This window comes from Rhinoraja longicauda, chromosome 43 (assembly GCF_053455715.1).
Source record: "Rhinoraja longicauda isolate Sanriku21f chromosome 43, sRhiLon1.1, whole genome shotgun sequence".
Taxonomy (NCBI): domain Eukaryota; kingdom Metazoa; phylum Chordata; class Chondrichthyes; order Rajiformes; family Arhynchobatidae; genus Rhinoraja; species Rhinoraja longicauda.
Window position 1 is genome coordinate 5,812,099 of NC_135995.1, and position 21,041 is coordinate 5,833,139.

Consider the following 21,041-nt stretch of genomic DNA (forward strand, 5'->3'; position numbering starts at 1 on the left):
GAAACAGGCCTGTCCGGCCCTACCAGTCCACGCCGACCATTCTCCCTGACCTAGTCTCATCTACCTGCACTCAGACCATAACCCTCCAATCCCCTCCTATCCATATACCTATCCAATTTACTCTTAAATAATAAAATCGAGCCAGCCTCCACCACTTCCACCGGAAGCCCATTCCATACAGCCACAACCCTCTGAGTAAAGAAGTTCCCCCTCATGTTACCCCTAAACCTTTGTCCCTCAATTCTGAAGCTATGTCCCCTTGTTGGAATCTTCCCCACTCTCAAAGGGAAAAGCCTACCCACGTCAACTCTGTCCGTCCCTCTCAAAATTTTAAAAACCTCTATCAAGTCCCCCCTCAACCTTCTACGCTCCAAAGAATAAAGACCCAACCTGTTCAACCTCTCTCTGTAGCCTAAGTGCTGAAACCCAGGCAACATTCTAGTAAATCTCCTCTGTACCCTCTCCATTTTGTCGACATCCTTCCTATAATTTGGCGACCAGAACTGCACACCATACTCCAGATTTGGCCTCACCAATGCCCTGTACAATTTCAACATTACATCCCAACTTCTATACTCGATGCTCTGATTTATAAAGGCAAGCATACCAAACGCCTTCTTCACCACCCTATCCACATGAGATTCCACCTTCAGGGAACAATGCACAGTTATTCCCAGATCCCTCTGTTCCACTGCATTCCTCAATTCCCTACCATTTACCCTGTACGTCCTATTTTGATTTGTCCTACCAAAATGCAGCACCTCACACTTATCAGCATTAAACTCCATCTGCCATCTTTCAGCCCACCCTTCCAAAAGGCCCAAGTCTCTCTGTAGACTTTGAAAATCTACCTCACTATCAACTACTCCACCTATCTTAGTATCATCTGCATATTTACTAATCCAATTTGCCACACCATCATCCAGATCATTAATGTAAATGACAAACAACAGTGGACCCAACACAGATCCTTGGGGCACTCCACTAGACACTGGCCTCCAACCTGACATACAATTGTCAACCGTTACCCTCTGGTATCTCCCATTCAGCCATTGTTGAATCCATCTTGCAACCTCACTATTAATACCCAACGATTTAACCTTCTTAATCAACCTTCCATGTGGAACCTTGTCAAATGCCTTACTGAAGTCCATATAGACAACATCCACAGCCTTGCCCTTATCAATTTCCCTGGTAACCTCTTCAAAAAATTCAAGAAGATTAGTCAAACATGACCTTCCAGGCACAAATCCATGTTGACTGTTTCTAATCAGGCCTTGATTATCCAAATAATTATATATATTGTCCCTAAGTATCTTTTCCATACACCACATAAGTGACGATCTCGCGCAGGTCGGTGTGAGTAGAGTCGTGATTAAATTTTGAAGTGGCCCTTTTTGATTACGTTGAGGAGATCTAGTTGCCCAATCCTCAGTTTAAATGACTGAACATCGGGAGCGGCACGTGTGTTGGGTGGTAACATATTCCATTCCCTTATCATCCTTGGGTAAAGGGAATATTGGCAGCAAGGTTTATTGAAATTCAGCGAGTTGGTGATGTGGGGACGGGTATTTTGTCTTGTTTCATGGCGGTTGGTGCTCTGGGATGACGGAAGATTTGATGGCGTGATTTTGTGAATCTCCTTGTAAATTGCAATAAGTTTTAGCTTGATTCTGCGGAGCTCCAGGGTATCGCATCTGAGAGATGTCAGCAGGGCCTGTTTCCACGCTGTATCTCTAAACTAAACTAAACTAAACCCAAACTCCTCCCCGCACTCTACCCACTCCCCACACTGCTCATAAAACCAAACTCTTTCCTATTCCCTCTCTCCACGCTCCCCATGGACTGAAACTCTCTCCCCACAGACTCCTCTCCTCCCCATTCCCTCCCTCCACATTCCCCATGGACTAAAACTCCCTCCCACTCTCTCCCCACCACCCACCCTCCACATGGGGCCAAACATCTCCCCATTCCCTCTCACTGCCCACAGTCCCCGTGGCTCAAACATCTCCGCATTTCACTCCCACCGCCCACACTCCCAGTGAACCCAAATTCCTCCCCATTCCCTCCCACCACACTCCCCATGGACCCAAACTCTCTCCCACTCCCCACACTCTCATGGACACAACCTCCTCCCCATTCCCCCTCCACAGAGTTTCGGTGGAGCCAAACCCCATCCCAGAGAGACGATCCGAGGACAATTACAGTGGGAGAAAAGGTGAATAAGGTCATAAGTGACAGGAGGAGTATTAGGCTATTCGACCAATCAAGTCTACCCCGCCATTCAATCATGGGTGATCTATCTCTCACTCCTAACCCCATTCTCCTGCCTTCTCCCCGTAACCTCTGACACCCGTATTAATCAATGGGAAAAGAAATCGAAAGGAGGAGAAAGAGGGAAGTGGAAGCTGTGTGTCAGAGAATTAATGAGGGAGGGAGGGAGGGAGGGATGGAGGGATGGATTGAGGCACGATGGTGTGAAAGAGGTTGAATGAGAAAGATGGATACGGGGAAAGAATGATGAAAGGAATGTGGAAGAGTGAGAGGGAGAGAGAAGGATGAATGAAGGAATTCCCGACGAAAGAGAGGAGGGAGACAGAGGCAAAGAGGAAAGTGAGTGGACTGAATGAAATTCTGTCTTCCAGAAAGTTCCGTGGCGCAGCCGAAGGAGCAGAGAGCTGAAGATGGGCCGGTGGAGTCGCCCTATCAGGTTGGCACTGTTGTGGCAAAGAGGCAGGTCGGCGTTTGTCTCCTTGTTGTCCCTCCACACCAGCACTGCCCCTCAGATACTAACTCCATGACCGCGGCCATCTGCACCTCACGCTGCCACAACAAGGCCAGCAGCATAATCAAGGACCAGTCTCACCCCGGCCACTCCCTCTTCTCCCCTCTCCCATCAGGCAAGAGGTACAGAAGTGTGAAAACGCACACCTCCTGATTCAGGGACAGTTTCTTCCCGGCTGTTATCAGGCAACTGAACCATCCTACCACAACCAGAGAGCAGTGCTGACCTACTATCTACCTCATTGATGACCCTCGGGCTATCCTTGCTGGCTTTACCTTGCACTAAACGTTATTCCCTTATCATGCGTCTATACACAGTAAATGGCTCGATTGTCATCATGCATTGTCTTTCCGCTGACTGGTTAGCACGCAACAAAAGCTTTTCATCGTACCTCAGTACTCGTGACAATAAACTAAACTGAACTAAATCCCCCCTCCCGGTGTCGGGCACCAACCACCTCCCCCACACCTGCCCACCGAACCCACGCCTCCCAAATCACCGTCCCCACCCCCCGTCACCGTCTCTGCCCCAGGATACTGACCCCCCCCCCCCCCCCACCACACTGAATCCCTACGTCACATCCCACTCTGCCCACTGAGACTGGCCCACGATGTTCATAAGTGATGGGAGCAGAAGTAGCCCATTCGGCCCATCAAGTCCACTCCGCCGTTCAGTCATGGCTGATCTATGTCTCCCTCCTAACCCCATTCTCCTGCCTTCTCCCCATAACCCCTGACACCCGTACGAGTCAAGAGTCTATCTATCTCTGCCTTAAAAATGTCTACTGACTTGGCCTCCACAGCCGTCTGAGGCAATTATTCCCACAGATTCACCACCCTCTGACAAAAGAAATTCCTCCTCATCTCGTTCCTAAAGGAACGTCCTTTAATTCTGAGGCTGTGGCCTCTGGTCCCAGACTCCCCCACTAATGGAAACATCCTCGTACCCCACTCCCCCGCTCCGTCCCGTTCCACGTACTGAACATCACCAACCCTGTCCCTGCCCCACTCCCCCGCGGCTAGAACCTTATCCTGTGCCTCCACACCCCAACATTCACTCCCCTGTAAACCACCCATCCCCCTTAGCTCAGTGAAAGTCCCTCCAACCCCAGACTGTGTAACCACCTCTGTCCCCTACACCTCTCCCTGTCTCTGTAACCCCTCCCCTCCGGCCCCTACACCTCTCCCTGTCTCTGTAACCCCCTCCCCTCCGGCCCATACACCCCTCCCTGTCTCTGTAACCCCCTCCCCTCCGGCCCCAACACCCCTCCCTGTCTCTGTAACCCCCTCCCCTCCGGCCCCTCCACCGTGGGCTGTTTATTCTGTTCCTGTTACCGGTGTTTCTCTCCTCACAGGAGCTGGGTCTCAGCGAGTGGGATCTGTACAGCGACCTCAACCTCAGATACAAATGAGCCGCTGCTCAACCCCTCTCAGTGTGTACCTGGCCTCTGCCCACTTTCTGTTGTTTCTCTCTGCCCATCTCTCTCTCTCTTCCCTCACTCTCTCAAACCAACCTCCCTCCCGTTGAGTTAAAGGAGACGGACAGGGAAAGTTTTCTTTACACAGAGAGTGGGTGTCCAGAACGCACTGTCAGGGGGGCACGGTGGCGCAGCGGTAGAGTCGCTGCCTTGCAGCGAATGCAGCGCCGGAGACCCGGGTTCGATCCCGACTGCGGGAGCTGTCTGTACGGAGTTTGTACGTTCTCCCCGTGACCTGCGTGGGGTTTCTCCGAGATCTTCGGTTTCCTCCCACACTCCAAAGACGTACAGGTTTGTACGTTAATTGACTTGGTAAATGTAAAAATTGTCTCTAGTGTTTGTAGGATAGTGTTAGTGTGCGGGGATTGCTGGTTGGCGTGGACCCGATGGGCTGAAGGGCCTGTTTCTGCGCTGTATCTCTAAACTAGACTATTACTAAAAGGTGGTGGAGGAAGCAGACACCAGTAGTGACATTTAAGAAGCTTTTCACATGAATATGGAGGGGTACGAGTTGTTCAGGTAGAGACTGGTTTATCTTGGTATCATGTTCAGCACGGGCATTGTGGGCCGAAGGGCCTGTTCCTGTGCGGCACTGTTCTACGTTCTATGACTGCATGCGTCTCCACAGACGCTGCCTGACCCGCTGAGAGTTGCAGCATTTAGTGTTTTTATTTCAGATTTACAGAGTCCGCAGTTTGTTGATGTTTGATTTGCATCTTATTCAGAGTTTAATCCCCAGCTGGGCTACACAAGTGGCCCACAGACCGTACCCCATTCAGCAGCGCTCCCTGTTCACACACGGGACGCCAGCCAACACCGCAGAGCCTCAGTGACCCAGATACTGACCCGTCTGGGTGACCGAGAAATCCGTGCCGGGTTATCGCAGTTTCATTGTGTGTGGGAGGGGAAAGGGGCAAGTCAAGAATTTAGGGCCAGAATGATCTGCAAAGTGGCACAGAGTCAGAGAGCATCGTTACTGCTCCCTCCCCCTCTCCCTCTGTGCACTGTTACCCCTACTCCCCCTCTCTGTGTACTGTTACTCTCAGCCCCCCCCCCCCCCCTCTCCCCTGTGTACTGTTAGTCTCACTCTCCCTCTCTCTGTGTACTGTCACTCACTGCCCCTCTCTCCCTGTACTGTTATTGTGGGATGAACTGACCTGTTGTGTCTTGTGATGAACATGGGCAGCACGGTACTGTGGGAATAGAGCGGCACGGTGGCTCGGCGGTAGAGTTGCTGCCTCACAGCTTACTTCTGCGGCAAGGAAGAGACCATGTACCATTTGTACTTACAGTATGAGAGGTTGCAGCCCGTGTTCAAGTGTCTAAAGGGGCTGCTCCCCAAGTTTTGGCTCCATTTTAGTCCTGTGCTCCTGATTTTTGGGCACCCGGTACAGAGGGGGGGGGGGGGGAGGGTCAGGAGGGTCGGTGGGGTCTCCCTGCCCGTCTGCTCCTGGGCCTGGCCAAGATGGCCATTTGCGGGTCCAGGCAGCGGGTAGTCGACGGCCGCACCGGGGTCGGCTGCCTGCCCCTCTTCGGGGCCAACGTCCGTGCCCGCGTGTCCCTGGAGAGGGAACACGTGGTGTCCAGGGGCCGCTGGAGGCCTTCCGTGAACGCTGGTCGCCGCGGGACGTCGAGTGTATTATTGATAAAGTTGGCAATGTATTCATTTGATGTTTGTTTGTTTGTAAACTGCCAATATCGGCAGCCTTTGACCGTGTTACCCTTTTGTATGTTTGTTTTGTTTTCTGAATAAAAGCTTTTGTATATATTTTTAAAAAGAGACTCGGGTTTGATCCTGACTACGGATGCTGTCTGTACGGAGTTTATACGCTATCTCTGTGACCGCGTGGGTTTTCTCCGGGTGCTCCGGTTTCCTCCCACACTCCAAAAACGTGCAGGTTTGTAGGTTAATTGGCTGTAGTAAATTGTCCCTCATGGTGTAGGATAGTGCTTGTGTGTGGGGTGATACATGGTGATCGCTGGTCAGCGTGGACTCGTTGAGACAAAGGGCCTGTTTCCACGCTCCATCTCTAAAGCCTAAAATAAAGATACTTCATTCCAGTGAAGTTTCCTATCAGTGCAAGACTAAACTGTTTAAATGTTGGGATAGTCCCTGCCTCAACTACCTCCTCTGGCAGCTTGTTCCACACATCCGTGGGCTGAATGGCCTAATTCTGCTCCTATCATTTATGATCTTCGTCAGCTTGACGGCAGCTGAATCCAATCCCCTCCATTAGAGTCGGAAGACGGGTCCAGACCCGAAACATTGCCTATCCATGTCCCCCACAGATTCTGCCTGACCCGCTGAGTTACTCCGGCGCTGTGTATTTTATTTGTAATCCAGCATCTGCGGTTCCTTGTGTCTTCCCTCCATTTCCTGACGCTGCCCTCGCCCTCCCTCCCGCCCGCACTCACCGGGGTCCCACACACACACGCACTCGTCGCACACCGCGGGAACCTCACGGCGGCCGGAGGAGCAGGGACCACGTCACAAGCGCATCGGACATAGACTGGGGAAACAGCTCGCATGAGCCGCGTGTGTATTGATGCAGCGCTGCAGAGGGTGAAGCCGGCCGGCTGAACAGAGCATAAATACTGGACGGTGCATGTGTGCAGGCGCTGCAGCGGCAGGGGTGGAGCGCCGAGCGCTGGGAAGGTTTGGTGATGAGGTAGGAGAGGATTACACAGTGACCAGCGCCGTGCGTCCACTGAGCCGCTGCACTTCCCATCAGCAACAACAGGGAACATGATGCACGGAGCTCCCAGGAGTTGATGCAACCGCCATTAAAAAATACTCCAATCACATTGATTCACAACACAATTACTTTAATAACATGAGAATAACATGAACAGATTTAGCCGGAACAACGCGGGTGCTGGTCAATCGCCTCACACAGAAATATTTTAAATACAACGCAGAATAATACAAATTAAAACACATTTCAGGTCTCAAACCTCCGTTAAATAAATTACATCAACCAACACAACCAACGATTCAATTTACAAACTCACCTTCTGCTTATACTTCGAACAACACTTCAAACGTTCAAACTCCAGTGTCAGCATTTTACTGATCACCACTTCAAGAAATCTCACAGGAATAAAGTGAAACCTGCAGGGACCAGCAGTTTGATCAAAGTAACCGGAGCAATGAGCCCACGGCACAGAACGGTTCTCCTGACTTGCGGCATCAATAAAAGTGGCTGCTGCATCAATCGCCGTGTTGATGAACTCAGTGCGAGAACCAGACTGCATCACAACAGCACAGTCAGAATATCCCAGTGGGGGCAGTCTATCCCAGTCGGTAGATGCAGTCTGGAGAGGGTCGGACATGCGGCAATGATACCCGTCCCTGGTCCCCAATTCACACAGGGAGTGGGAACCACGGACCCATCCCTGACACCCCAGACTTCTCCACACAAAGTATCACCATAAAGAGGGAAATACAGCAAGTGCCAATATTGATACTGACTGGAAACATAAATAATTACTCAACGTAATTCAAAAGGAGATAATTGAAATAATATAAAATGAAATAATATAAAGGAAATTATAGCACTGACAATTGGTGAACTTTTACTGTTCTACACAGGCTCTCAGGTGAACAGTGAAAGCTGCTGTGTCCTTAAAAACATTCCCTCACACAGGGCACGTTTCACAGCAGGTGTGAGCTTTCTGCTGATTGAGATAAGAAAAGCTCTTCCCACAGACAGAACATGTGTACGGCCTCTCTCCGGTGTGGATCCGCTGGTGTCGGTGGAAGTGCCCTGTCCGTGCAAAGCTCTTCCCACAGACAGAACATGTGTATGGCCTCTCTCCGGTGTGGGTCCGCTGGTGTTGGTGGAGGTCCCCTGCCTGTGCAAAGCCCTTCCCACAGACAGAACATGTGTACGGCCTCTCTACGGTGTGGGTCCGCTGGTGTTGGTGGAGGTTCTCTGCCTGTGCAAAGCCCTTCCCACAGACAGAACATGTGTGCGGCCTCTCTCCGGTGTGGGTCCGCTGGTGTAGGTGGAGGTTCCCTGCCTGTGCAAAGCCCTTCCCACAGACAGAACATGTGTGCGGCCTCTCTCCGGTGTGGGTCCGCTGGTGTCGGTGGAGGTCCCCTGCCTGTGCAAAGCCCTTCCCACAGGCAGAACATGTGTACGGCCTCTCTCCGGTGTGGGTCCGCTGGTGTAGGTGGAGAGTCCCTGCCTGTGCAAAGCCCTTCCCACAGACAGAACATGTGTACAGCCTCTCTCCGGTGTGGGTCCGCTGGTGTCGGTGGAGGTCCCCTGCCTGTGCAAAGCCCTTCCCACAGACAGAACATGTGTACAGCCTCTCTCCGGTGTGGGTCCGCTGGTGTCGGTGGAGGTCCCCTGCCTGTGCAAAGCCCTTCCCACAGACAGAACATGTGTACGGCCTCTCTCCGGTGTGGGTCCGCTGGTGTCGGTGGAGAGTCCCTGAGTGTGCAAAGCCCTTCCCACAGACAGAACATGTGTACAGCCTCTCTCCGGTGTGGGTCCGCTGGTGTTCGTGGAGGCTCCCTGCCCGCGTGAAACACTTCCCACATTCTGCACATTCATGCCGTCTCTCCGTTATTCGTCCTGGAATATCACCTGACTTCCCTATTGCCCTCCTTCTGTCAGATGGTGTGAACGGACTCTGCTCACGTTTACTTTGTGGATCTGTGTCAACTCTGGGGGAAGAAGGTTGACCAGCTGGTGTTGGTCTGGAGGCTTCAGGATGCCTTCTTAAGTGCCTTGTAAGGTACTCCACCGTGGTGAATGCTACAGTGCAGTGAGGGCAGGGATGACAGTCTCCTTGGGTCACGCCGTCTACCGCTGGAGAAGGAAACAGAAATGATCATTTTCAGCAAAAAATCCACCCTCTGATTTGGAAGACAGATTAGTAAATGCTTCAGTGTTAATGGAGCTGCTCGGAGATGTTAATTGAAATAATTTACAGGCGTGACTAGTGAAAGATTGTGGGGAGGAGGGAGTTATCAATCACCAGATGATTCTGATAAAGACTCGAGGGGGATGAATTCTGTCTTTAATATCCCCCAAGGAACAAGGTACACGTCAGAAAGTTTTTAAGAATTCTTCTAACCCTGTGTGATAACTGGCTTGTTAAAATGGGCAAGTGAAAAGCAAAGTGCAGATGTCAAATAACATCATGAGCTGGGAGTTGCTGAGGACGACAGGAGGGCAAAGGGGCTGACTGCATCTTTGTAAATGCTCAGTGATTCAGCGTGAGTTGCTACAAGGATGTTTTGAATAAAATCAGTGCATCCACAAAGTTTTTGTGCTTCTGACACCTGCGACATCATTCAGCACAATTCTCTGCACTTCACTATTCTGCAAATTTCTCATCCTTACAACTGCTGCTTTGTTTTTGATCATAGTTTCTGACGTGCCACTTTAAACATCCGTAATTATTTTACAGTAAATTAGTTAAAGTTTGATTATGTTGAACAATCCCTGTTCCAGGCGTACACTGGCCCTATCCCTGACCTCTATCTCCGTCACATTGACAAGTGCATCGGTACTACCTCCTGCACCCATCCTGAACTCATGGACTTCATTAACTTCACCACCAATTTCCATCCTGCACTCAAATTCACTTGGACCATCTTTGACACCACCCTCGCCTTTCTTGATCTCAGTCTCCATCACAGGCTGACATCTATTTCAAACCCACTGACAGTCCACAACTACCTTGTCTACACTTCTTCCCACCCTGCTTCCTGCAAAGACTCCATCCCCTACTCCTAATTCCTCCGTCTACGCAATATCAAGATGAGGGGTTCCCTACCAGGACATCTGACGTCCTCATTCTTTAGGGAATGGAGGTTCCCCTCTCCCATCAGAGATGAGGCCTCACTCCTGTTTCCTCGGTACCCCACAGCTCTGCCTTCCCCCCCTCTCCCTATTCGTAACTGAGACAGAGTCCCGCTAGTCCTTACCTTTCACCCCCATCAGCCCTCACATACAACACATAATCCTCCGACATTTTCGCCACCTCCAACGGTATCCCACCACTAGTCACGTCTTCCCATCTCCACCCCTTTCCGCCTTCCACAGAAACCGTTCCCTCCGCAACTCCCTGGTTAATTGGGCCCTTCCCACCCAAACCACCCCCTCCCCAGGTACCTTCCCCTGCAGGAGATGCAACATCTGCCCCAATACCTCCTCCTTCAAATCTGTCCAGGCACCCCAACAGTCCTTTCAGGTTGGGCAGAGGTTCACTTGCACCTCCTCCAACCTCATCTACTGTGTTCAAGATGTGGACTCTTATACATCGGCAAGACCAAACATAGACGGATTATGGCGATCGTTTTGCTGAACACCTTCACGCAGTCCGCCTGAACCTACCTGATCTCCTGGTTGCTAAACACTTTAATTCTCCTACCCATTCCCACACTGACCTTTCTGTCCTAGGTCTCCGCCATTGTCAGAGTGAGGTTAAACGCAAATTGGAGGAACAGCATCTCATATTTTGCTTGGGCAGCTTGCAGCCCAGTGGTATGAATATTGATTTCTCTAACTTCAAGCCACAGAATTCTCTGCCACAGAAGGTAGTTGAGGCCAGTTCATTGGCTATATTTAAGAGGGAGTTAGATGTGGCCCTTTTTGCTAAAGGGATCAGGGGGCATGGAGAGAAGGCAGGTACAGGCTACTGAGCTGAATGATCAGCCATGATCATATTGAATGGCGGTGCAGGCTCGAAGGGCCGAATGGCCTACTCCTGCACCTATTTTTTATGTTTCTATGTTTCTAACCCCGGCATTCCCTTTCTCTCTATCCCTCCCCCACCCATGTCGCACCAGCTTCTTATTTTCACATAAACAAACAGATAACAAAGGCCTGTTTCTCTTATTCACAAAATGCTGAAGTAACTCAGCAGGTCAGGCAGCATCTCAGGAGAGAAGGAATGGGTGACGTTTCGGGTCGAGACCCTTCTTCAGACTGATGTCAAGGAAGGATATAAGTGGAGACAGGAAGATAGAGGAAGAACTGGGAAGGGGAAGAGAGGGACAGAGGAACTATCTAAAGTTGAGGTCAATGTTCATACCACTGGGCTGCAAGTTGCCCAAGCCAAATATGAGGTGCTGTTCCTCTAATTTCCGGTGGGCCTCACTATGGCACTGGAGGAGGCCCATGACAGAAAGATCATACTGGAAGTGGGAGGGGAAGTTGAAGTGCTCAGCCACCGGGAGATCAGGTTGGTTAAGGCGGACTGAGTGAAGGTGTTGAGCGAAACGATCGCCGAGCCTGCGTTTGGTTTCGCCGAAATAAAGAAATTGACATTTAGAGCAGCGGATGCAATGGATGAGGTGCAGGTGAACCTCTGTCTCACCTGGAAAGACTGTTTCTGTCCTTGGATGTAGTTGAGGGGGGAGGTAAAGGGACAGGTGTTGCATCTCGTGCGGTTGTAGGGGAAAGTGCCCGGGGTTCGGGTGGTTTGGGTAGGAAGGGACGAGTGGACCAGGGAGTTACGGAGGGAACGGTCTCTGCGGAACGCAGAGAGGGGAGGGGATGGGAAGATGTGGCCAGTGGTGGGGTCCCGTTGTAGGTGACGGAAATGATGGAGGATGATTTGTTGGATACTCTGGCTGATGGGGTGGAAGGTGAGAACGAGGGGGATTCTGTCCTTGTTGCAAATGGGGGGAGGGGGAGCAAGAGTGGAGCTGCGGGATATAGAAGAGGCCCTAGTGTGAGCCTCATCTATAATGGAAGAGGGGAAGCCCCGTTTCCTGAAGAATGAGGACATCTCTGATGCCCTAGAGTGAAACACCTCATCCCGGGCGCAGATACGCCGTAGACGGAGGAGTTGGGAGTAGGGGGATAGACTTTTTGCAGGAGACCGGGTGGGAAGAAGTGTAGTCCAGATAGCTGTGCGAGTCAGTGGGTTTATAGTAAATGTCAATCAGTAGTCTGTTTCCTGTGATGGAGATGGTGAGGTCCAGAAACGGTAGGGAGATGTCGGAGATAGTCCAGAAATGGTAGGTTTCCTTTATTATTTTTACTTTTTTGCATATCTTTCATTCATTGTTCTTTATCTCTCTACATCGTCGTTTAATATCTCTCGTTTCCCTCTTCCCTAACTAGTCGGAAGGGTCTCGACCCAAAACATCACCCATCCCTTCTCTCACGAGATGCTGCCTGTCCCGCTGAGTAAATCCAGCATTTTGTGTCTATCTGCAGCATCTGCAGTTCCTTCCCACACAATTAAAGTTGCCTGCAGTTCCCCGATTTGTGCAGAATCCTCACGTTTTGGGTCTTGGTTTGACATCCACATTGTGGTCCATGTGATTCCCAGCTCCTTGGCATAGTCATCACCGTACCAGACCAGCAACTCGCAGTGAGGAGGAACCGGCTTGCAGGTCCTGTAGTAAATGTTGCCCCGGTGCTGGATGGCAACAAGGTTCTGTTCCCCCTCCTTTCTGGCACAGTTCACAAATCTGCAACACAACAAGCACAGATAGAAGGTACAACAGTCACTTAAAATTATAAGTGAACACAGAACGTAAAGTATATCAGCAAAGTCTGTTGAATGGGAGATGTCCCCAGCCATGGTCCAAATTCAACCTGAAATATTGTACACCCTTTGTCAGCACACTGCTGAAGGAAACTTGAACTTTGTTTCTCTTCCCACAGAAGCGGCCTGACCTACGCAGTATTTCCAGTCTTTTCTGTTTTTATGTCTACCTGGTATTACTGTTGTTGTCATTGTATTGTTGATTACTTTCTATTTATCTGCATGTTATTGTGTTAACAGACTTGTTAAGCTGCAGGAAGTTAGAATTTCATTGTGGAACAATTAAACACTATTGACCCTGGCTGTGTTATTTACAGGGAGGCAAAGACAGAGCAGCTGTGATGCAGCGTGGCGTGAATTGAGTTATTCTTCTCTTGGAATATTGTCTTCACGGAGATACCACAGATTTTAACATCAAGACCTGATTTTAAACTGTGGCATCAGTCTCCCAGTCACAGATCAAGACATGACAGGCTGAATATTTGATGCAAAGTTTTGCAGCATCAGGTGACATTCCAAGAGCATGAGGCTTGAGATAGGAGTTGTGGGTCATGGAGTGATCCAAGGAGAAAGGCTGGTTTAGGCAAGGAAAGCATCGCCTAGACAGAATGCTGATTCTTTCTGGATTAATGAGTAAAATGGACCATTTCCCTTCCCCGAGTCATGTATTTCCCATTCATCCCCTCTTTTAAACTAAATAGTGGGGGGAGGGGGATGTCAAATGGGATAAACAAAGATGGAGTTGAAGGGAAAGAGAGTATAGGAAAAGTTATGACCCCAGAATTAACGGGACAGAAAGCTCACGAAAGGATAGGAGAGAATGGCCAAGTGTAATAGGAATCGATGTGAAAGGTGAGATGAGTAATAGAAACATAGAAAATAGGTGCAGGAGTAGGCCATTCAGCCCTTCGAGCCTGCACCGCCATTCAATATGATCATGGCTGATCATCCAGCTCAGTAGCCTGTACCTGCCTTCTCTCCATACCCCCTGATCCCTTTAGCAAAAAGGGCCACATCTAACTCCCTCTTAAATATAGCCAATGAACTGGCCTCAACTACCTTCTGTGGCAGAGAATTCCACAGACTCACCACTCTCTGTGTGAAGAAATGTTTTCTCATCTCGGTCCTAAAAGACTTCCCCCTTATCGTTAAGCTGTGACCCCTGGTTCTGGACTCCCCCAACATCGGGAACAATCTTCCCGCATCTAGCCTCTCCAACCCCTTAAGAATTTTATATGTTTCTATAAGATCCCCCCTCAGTCTTCTAAATTCCAGCGAGTACAAGCCCAGTCTATCCAGTCTTTCCTCATATGCAAGTCCCGCCATCCCAGGGATTAATCTGGTGAACCTTCTCTGTACTCCCTCTAAGGCAAGAACGTCTTTCCTCAGGTTAGGAGACCAAAACTGCACACAATACTCCAGGTGCGGTCTCACCAAGGCCCTGTACAACTGCAGCAGAACCTCCCTGCTCCTAAACTCAAATCCTCTTGCGATGAATGCCAACATACCATTCGCTTTCTTCACTGCCTGCTGCACCTGCATGCTTGCTTTCAATGACTGGTGCACCATGACACCCAGGTCACATTGCATCTCCCCTTCTCCCAATCGGTCACCATTCAGGTAATACTCTGCTTTCCTGTTCTTGCTGCCAAAGTGGATAACCTCACATTTATCCACATTATATTGCATCTGCCATGCATTTGCCCACTCGCCTAATCTATCCAAGTCACTCTGCAGCCTCCTAGCATCCTCCTCGCAGCTAACACTGCCACCCAGCTTCGTGTCATCCGCAAACTTAGAGATGTTGCAGTCAATTCCCTCGTCCAAATCATTAATATACACTGTAAATAACTGGGGACCCAGCACTGAGCCTTGCGGTACCCCACTAGTCACTGCCTGCCATTCCGAAAAGGACCTGTTTATCCCTACTCTTTGCTTCCTGTCCGCCAACCAATTTTCTATCCACCTCAAAACTGAACCCTCAATACCGTGTGCTTTAAGTTTGTACACCAATCTCCTATGTGGGACCTTGTCGAAGGCCTTCTGAAAGTCCAGATATAACACATCGACTGGTTCTCCCTTATCCACTCTACTAGTTACATCCTCGAAAAATTCTATAAGATTCGTCAGGCATGATTTGCCTTTGGTAAATCCATGCTGACTTTGTCCGATGATTTCACCACTTTCCAAATGTGATGCTATTGTTAAATCAAATTCTTTACCTTCAGTCTGAATAATCACACGTGATACTGGATTAGCACATCAGATTTATTCCACCATGGGGTTCTTCCCGAGAAGATCTCCAGACACAACACTAGTGTCTGAAGGGACCTTAACTCAGGGGAGGGGAAGAACAACTTCTCCACCATTGTTTACTTCGCAGTCAGACAGTGTGGGAGAGGACAATAGCCCATCTCTTCTGTACACTCCTTATCACTCGTAAAGGGACAAACACATTCTGTTCAAGGATAACGTTTCTGCCACAAGCATCCATCTTACTGCTTTCCTCTAAAATAAGCATCCATTTTATATTAGCTAAAACAACAAAAGAAACCATCTTTACTACAACAAAATATAATATCTCTAATTGACTATACCAGCTAATAGCATAGATTCTCACTATCACATCTTTAATAACTGACTAGCATTTTCCCCACTACCGATGTTAGGCTAACTGGTCTATAATTCCCCGTTTTCTCTCTCCCTCCCTTTTTAAAAAGTGGGGTTACATTAGCTACCCTCCAGTCCTCAGGAACTACTCCAGAATCTAAAGAGTTTTGAAAAATTATCACTAATGCATCCACTATTTCTGAGGCTACTTCCTTAAGCACTCTGGGATACACCCTATCTGGCCCTGGGGATTTATCTGCCTTTAATCCATTTAATTTACCTAACACCACTTCCCGACTAACCTGGATTTCCCTCAGTTCCTCCATCTCATTAGACCACCGGTCCCCCGCTATTTCCGGCAGACGGTTTATGTCTTCCTTAGTTAAGACAGAACCAAAGTATTTGTTCAATTGGTCTGCCATCTCCTTGTTCCCTATGATCAATTCACCTGTTTCCGACTGCAAGGGACCTACATTTGCCTTAACTAATCTTTTTCTCTTGACATATCTATAAAAGATTTTGCATTCTGTTTTTATGTTCCTTGCCAGTTTTCCCTCATAGTCTATTTTCCCTTTCCTAATTAAGCCCTTTGTCCTCCTCTGCTGGACTCTGAATTTCTCCCAGTCCTCTGGTATGCTACTTTTTCTGGCTAATCTGTATGCTTCATCTTTTGTTTTAATACTATCCTTGATTTCCCTTGTTAGCCACGGATGCACTACCTTTCCTGGTTTGTTCTTTTGCCAAACTGGGATGAACACTTGTTGTAGTTCATCCATGCGACCTTTAAATGCCTTCCATTGCATGTCCACCGTCAACCCTTTCAGCATCAATCGCCAGTCTATCTTGGACAATTCACGCCTCATACCCTCAAAGTTACCTTTCTTTAAGTTCAGAACACTTGTTTCTGAATCGACTTTGTCACTCTCCATCCAAATGAAGAACTCTACCATATTATGATCACTCTTGCCCAAGGGGCCCCGCACAACAAGACTGCTAACTAACCCTTCCTCATTACAATACCCAGTCTAGAATGGCCTGTTCTCTCGTTGGTTCCTCGACATGTTGGTTTAGAAAACCATCTCTCAAACATTCCAAGAAATCCTCTTCCTCAGCACCCCTGCCAGTTTGGTTCACCCAATCTATATGTAGATTGAAGTCACCCATTATAACTGCTGCACCTTTAGTGCATGCATTTCTAATTTCCTGCTTGATGCCATCCCCAACCTCACTACTGCTGTTAGGTGGGCTGTACACAACTCCCACTAGCGTTTTCTGCCCCTTAGTGTTTCGTAGCTCTACCCATATCGATTCCACTTCCTCCAAGCTAATGTCCTTCCTTTCCACTGCTTTAATCTCCTCTCTAACCAGTAACGTTACCCCACCTCCTTTTCCTTTCTGTCTATCCCGCCTGAATATAGAATATCCCTGGATGTTGAGCTCACAGCCTTGGTCACCCTGGAGCCATGTCTCCGTAATCCCAACTATATCATAATCATTAACAACTATCTCCACATTTAATTCATCCACCTTATTATGTATACTCCTTGCATTGAGACACAAAGCCTTCAGGCTTGTTTTTACAACTCTCTTACCCCTTATACAATTATGTTGAAAAGTGGCCCTTTTTGATTTTTGCCCTGGATTTGTCTGCCTACCACTTTTACTTTTCACCTTGCTACCTGTTGCTTCTACCCTCATTTTACACCCCTCTGTCTCTCTGCTCCTGCTCCCATCCCCCTGCCACATTAGTTTAAATCCTCCCCGACAGCACTAGCAAACACTCCCCCTAGGACATTGGTTCCATTCCAGCTCAGGTACAGACCGTCCTGTTTGTACTGGTCCCACCTCTCCCAGAACTGGTTCCAATGTCCTAAAAATTTGAATCCCTCACCCTTGCACCATTTTTCAAGCCACGTATTCATCTGAATGGATTAAAAGTGTTATATATGAATGTGCAAAGTATAAGAAGTAAAGAGGATGAGCTTGAGGCTCAGTTAGAGATTGGTAGATATGACATTGTGGGGATTACAGAGACATGGCTGCAGTAGGATCACGACTGGGAACTGAATATTCAGGGTTATAAGTCCTATAGAAAGGACAGGCAGGTGGGCAGAGGAGGTGGGGTAGCTCTGTTGGGAAGGGATGAAATTCAGTCCTTTGTGAGAGGTGACATAGGGTCTGACGATATAGAGTCACTGTGGATAGAGTTGAGGAATTGTAAAGGTAAGAAGACACTAATGGGAGTTATCTACAGACCGCCAAACAGTAGCGTAGATATAGGGTTTAAGTTGCAGCAGGAGTTAAAACTGGCATGTAACAAAGGTTTGTGGTTATGGGAGATTTCAATATGCAGGCAGACAATAGGTGCAGGATGAGGCCATTCGGCCCTTCGAGCCAGCACCACCATTCAATGTGATCATGGCTGATCATTCTCAATCAGTACCACGTTCCTGCCTTCTCCCCATACCCCCTGACTCCGCTATCGTTAAGAGCTCTATCCAGCTCTCTCTTGAATACAATCAGAGCATTGGCCTCCACTGCCTTCTGAGGCAGAGAATTCCACAGATTTACAACTCTCTGACTGAAAATGTTTTTCCTCATCTCAGTTCTAAATGGCCTACCCCTTATTCTTAAACTGTGGCCCCTTGTTCTGGACTCCCCCAACATTGGGAACATGTTTCCTGCCTCTAATGTGTCCAACCCCTTAATAATCTTATACGTTTCGATAAGACCTCCTCTCATCCTTCTAAATTCCAGTGTATACAAGCCTAGTCGATCCAGTCTTTCAACATACGACAGTCCCACCATTCTGGGAATTAACCTAGTAAATCTACGCTGCACTCCCTCAATAGCAAGAATATCCTTCCTCAAATTTGGAGACCAAAACTGCATACAGTACTCCAGGTGCGGTCTCACTAGGGCCCTGTACAACTGCAGAAGGACCTCTTTGCTCCTATACTCAACTCCTCTTGTTATGAAGGCCAACATTCCATTGGCTTTCTTCACTGCCTGCTGTACCTGCATGCTTCCTTTCAGTGACTGATGCACTAGGACACCAGATCTCGTTGTACGTCCCCTTTTCCTAACTTGACACCATTCAGATAATACTCTGCCCTCCTATTCTTACCAACAACGTGGATAACCTCACACTTATCCACATTAAACTACATCTGCCATGCATCCGCCCACTCACACAACCTGTCCAAGTCATCCTGAAACCTCATAGCATCTTCCTCACAGTTCACAGTGAGACAGGGAAAATCAGGTTGGTTCTGGACCCCAAGAAAGGGAGTTTGCAGTGTGCCTTCGAGATGGATTCTTCGAGCAGTTTGTACTCCAGCCTACCAGAGAGATGACAATACTGGATTCAGTGTTGTCCAACAAACCAGATTTAATAAGGGAACTTGAGGAACAGCATGGAGGTAGTGACCATAATATTGAATAGTTTTAATCTGCAATTTGAGAGGGAGAAGGTTAAATCAGAAATGTCAGTGTTGCAGTTGAACAAAGGGGACTATGAAGGCATGATAGAGGAGCTGGCCAAGGTCGACTGGAAAAGGATCCTAGCAGGAATGTCGGTGGAACAGCAATGGCAGGAATTTCTGGGCATAATCCAGAAGATGCAGGATCATTTATTTCCAAAGAGGAAGAAAGATTCTAAGGGGAGTAAGCCAGAGGATTGGGGAACTTTCAAAGGACAACAGAAGGTAACAAAAAGGGCAATACGGGCTGAAAAGATGAAGTACGAGGGGAAGCTGGCCAGGAATATAAAGAAGGACAGTAAAAGCTTCTTTCAGTATGTTAAGAGAAAGAGATTAGTTGGGACAAATGTGGGTCTGTTGAAGGCAGAAACGGGTGAAATTAACAGGTACTTCGGATGGTGATTGTGGGTGATTTCAATTTTCCGTATATAGACTGGGAATCACATTCTGTTAAAGGGCTGGATGGTTTGGAGTTTGTAAAATGTGTGCAGGATAGTTTTTTGCAGCAATACGTAGAGGTGCCTACCAGAGAAGGGGCAGTGTTGGACCTCCTGTTAGGAAATGAGATGGGTCAGGTGACGGAGGTATGTGTTGAGGAGCACTTTGGGTCTAGTGATCATAATGCCATTAGTTTCAATATCATTATAGAGAAGGTCAAATCTGGACCAAGGGTTGAGATTTTGGATTGGAGAAAGGCTAATTTTGAGGAGATGAGAAAGGATTTAAAAGGAGTGAAATGGAAATTGTTGTTTTATGAAAAGGATATAATAGAGAAATGGAGGATATTTAAAGGTGAAATTTTGAGAGTACAGAGTCTTTATGTCCCTGTTCGGTGGAAAGGAAAGAATAATAACTTGAAAGAGCCGTGGTTTTCCAGGGAAATTGGACACTTGGTTCGGAAAAAGAGGGAGATATACAATAAATATAAGCGGCAGGGAGTAAATGAGGTTTTTGAGGAATATAAAGAATGTAAAAGGAATCTTAAAAAGGAAATTAGAAAAGCGAAAAAAAGATATGAGGCTGCTTTGGCAAGTAATGTAAAAGTAAACCCCAAGGGGTTCTACAGATATGTCAATAGCAAAAGGATAGTGAGGGATAAAATTGGTCCATTAGAGAGTCAGAGTGGACAGCTATGTGCTGAGCCGGAAGAAATGGGGGAGATATTAAACAATTTCTTTTCTTTGGTATTTACCGAGGAGAAGGATATTGAATTATGTGAGGTAAGCGAAACAAGTAGAGTAGTGATGGAAATTAGGAGGATTAAAGAAGAGGAGGTACGAACACTTTTGAAGAATATAAAAGTGGATAAGTCTCCAGGTCCTGATAGGATATTCCCTAGGACATTGAGGGAAGTTAGTGCAGAAATAGCAGGGGCTATGACGGAAATATTTCAAACGTCATTAGAAACAGGGATGGTGCCGGAAGATTGGCGCATTGCGCATGTTGTGCCTTTGTTTAAAAAAGGTTCTAAAAGTAAACCTAGCAATTATAGACCTATTAGTTTGACGTCTGTGGTGGGAAAATTAATGGAAAAGATACTTAGGGACAATATATATAATTATTTGGATAATCAAGGCCTGATTAGAAACAGTCAACATGGATTTGTGCCTGGAAGGTCATGTTTGACTAATCTTCTTGAATTTTTTGAAGAGGTTACCAGGGAAATTGATAAGGGCAAGGCTGTGGATGTTGTCTATATGGACTTCAGTAAGGCATTTGACAAGGTTCCACATGGAAGGTTGATTAAGAAGGTTAAATCGTTGGGTATTAATAGTGAGGTTGCAAGATGGATTCAACAATGGCTGAATGGGAGATACCAGAGGGTAATGGTTGACAATTGTATGTCAGGTTGGAGGCCAGTGTCTAGTGGAGTGCCCCAAGGATCTGTGTTGGGTCCAGTGTTGTTTGTCATTTACATTAATGATCTGGATGGTGGTGTGGCAAATTGGATTAGTAAATATGCAGATGATACTAAGATAGGTGGAGTAGTTGATAGTGAGGTAGATTTTCAAAGTCTACAGAGAGACTTGGGCCTTTTGGAAGGGTGGGCTGAAAGATGGCAGATGGAGTTTAATGCTGATAAGTGTGAGGTGCTGCATTTTGGTAGGACAAATCAAAATAGGACGTACAGGGTAAATGGTAGGGAATTGAGGAATGCAGTGGAACA

At 47.8% G+C, this 21,041-nt stretch overlaps 1 protein-coding gene across 1 annotated transcript in view; it reads right to left on the reverse strand.

Annotated features, from left to right (window-relative positions):
- Nucleotides 1-7,081: 7,081 nt before the first annotated feature.
- Nucleotides 7,082-21,041, reverse strand: part of LOC144612202 (uncharacterized) — a 66,737-nt gene continuing 52,777 nt past the window's right edge. Inside the window, exons 11-12 of the mRNA XM_078431758.1 lie at nucleotides 12,515-12,705; nucleotides 7,082-9,082 (exon numbers count right to left, since the gene is read on the reverse strand). Coding sequence (XP_078287884.1) covers nucleotides 7,902-9,082; nucleotides 12,515-12,705 — 1,372 coding nt within the window. The 3' untranslated portion in view covers nucleotides 7,082-7,901. The remainder of the gene's footprint in view (nucleotides 9,083-12,514; nucleotides 12,706-21,041) is intronic.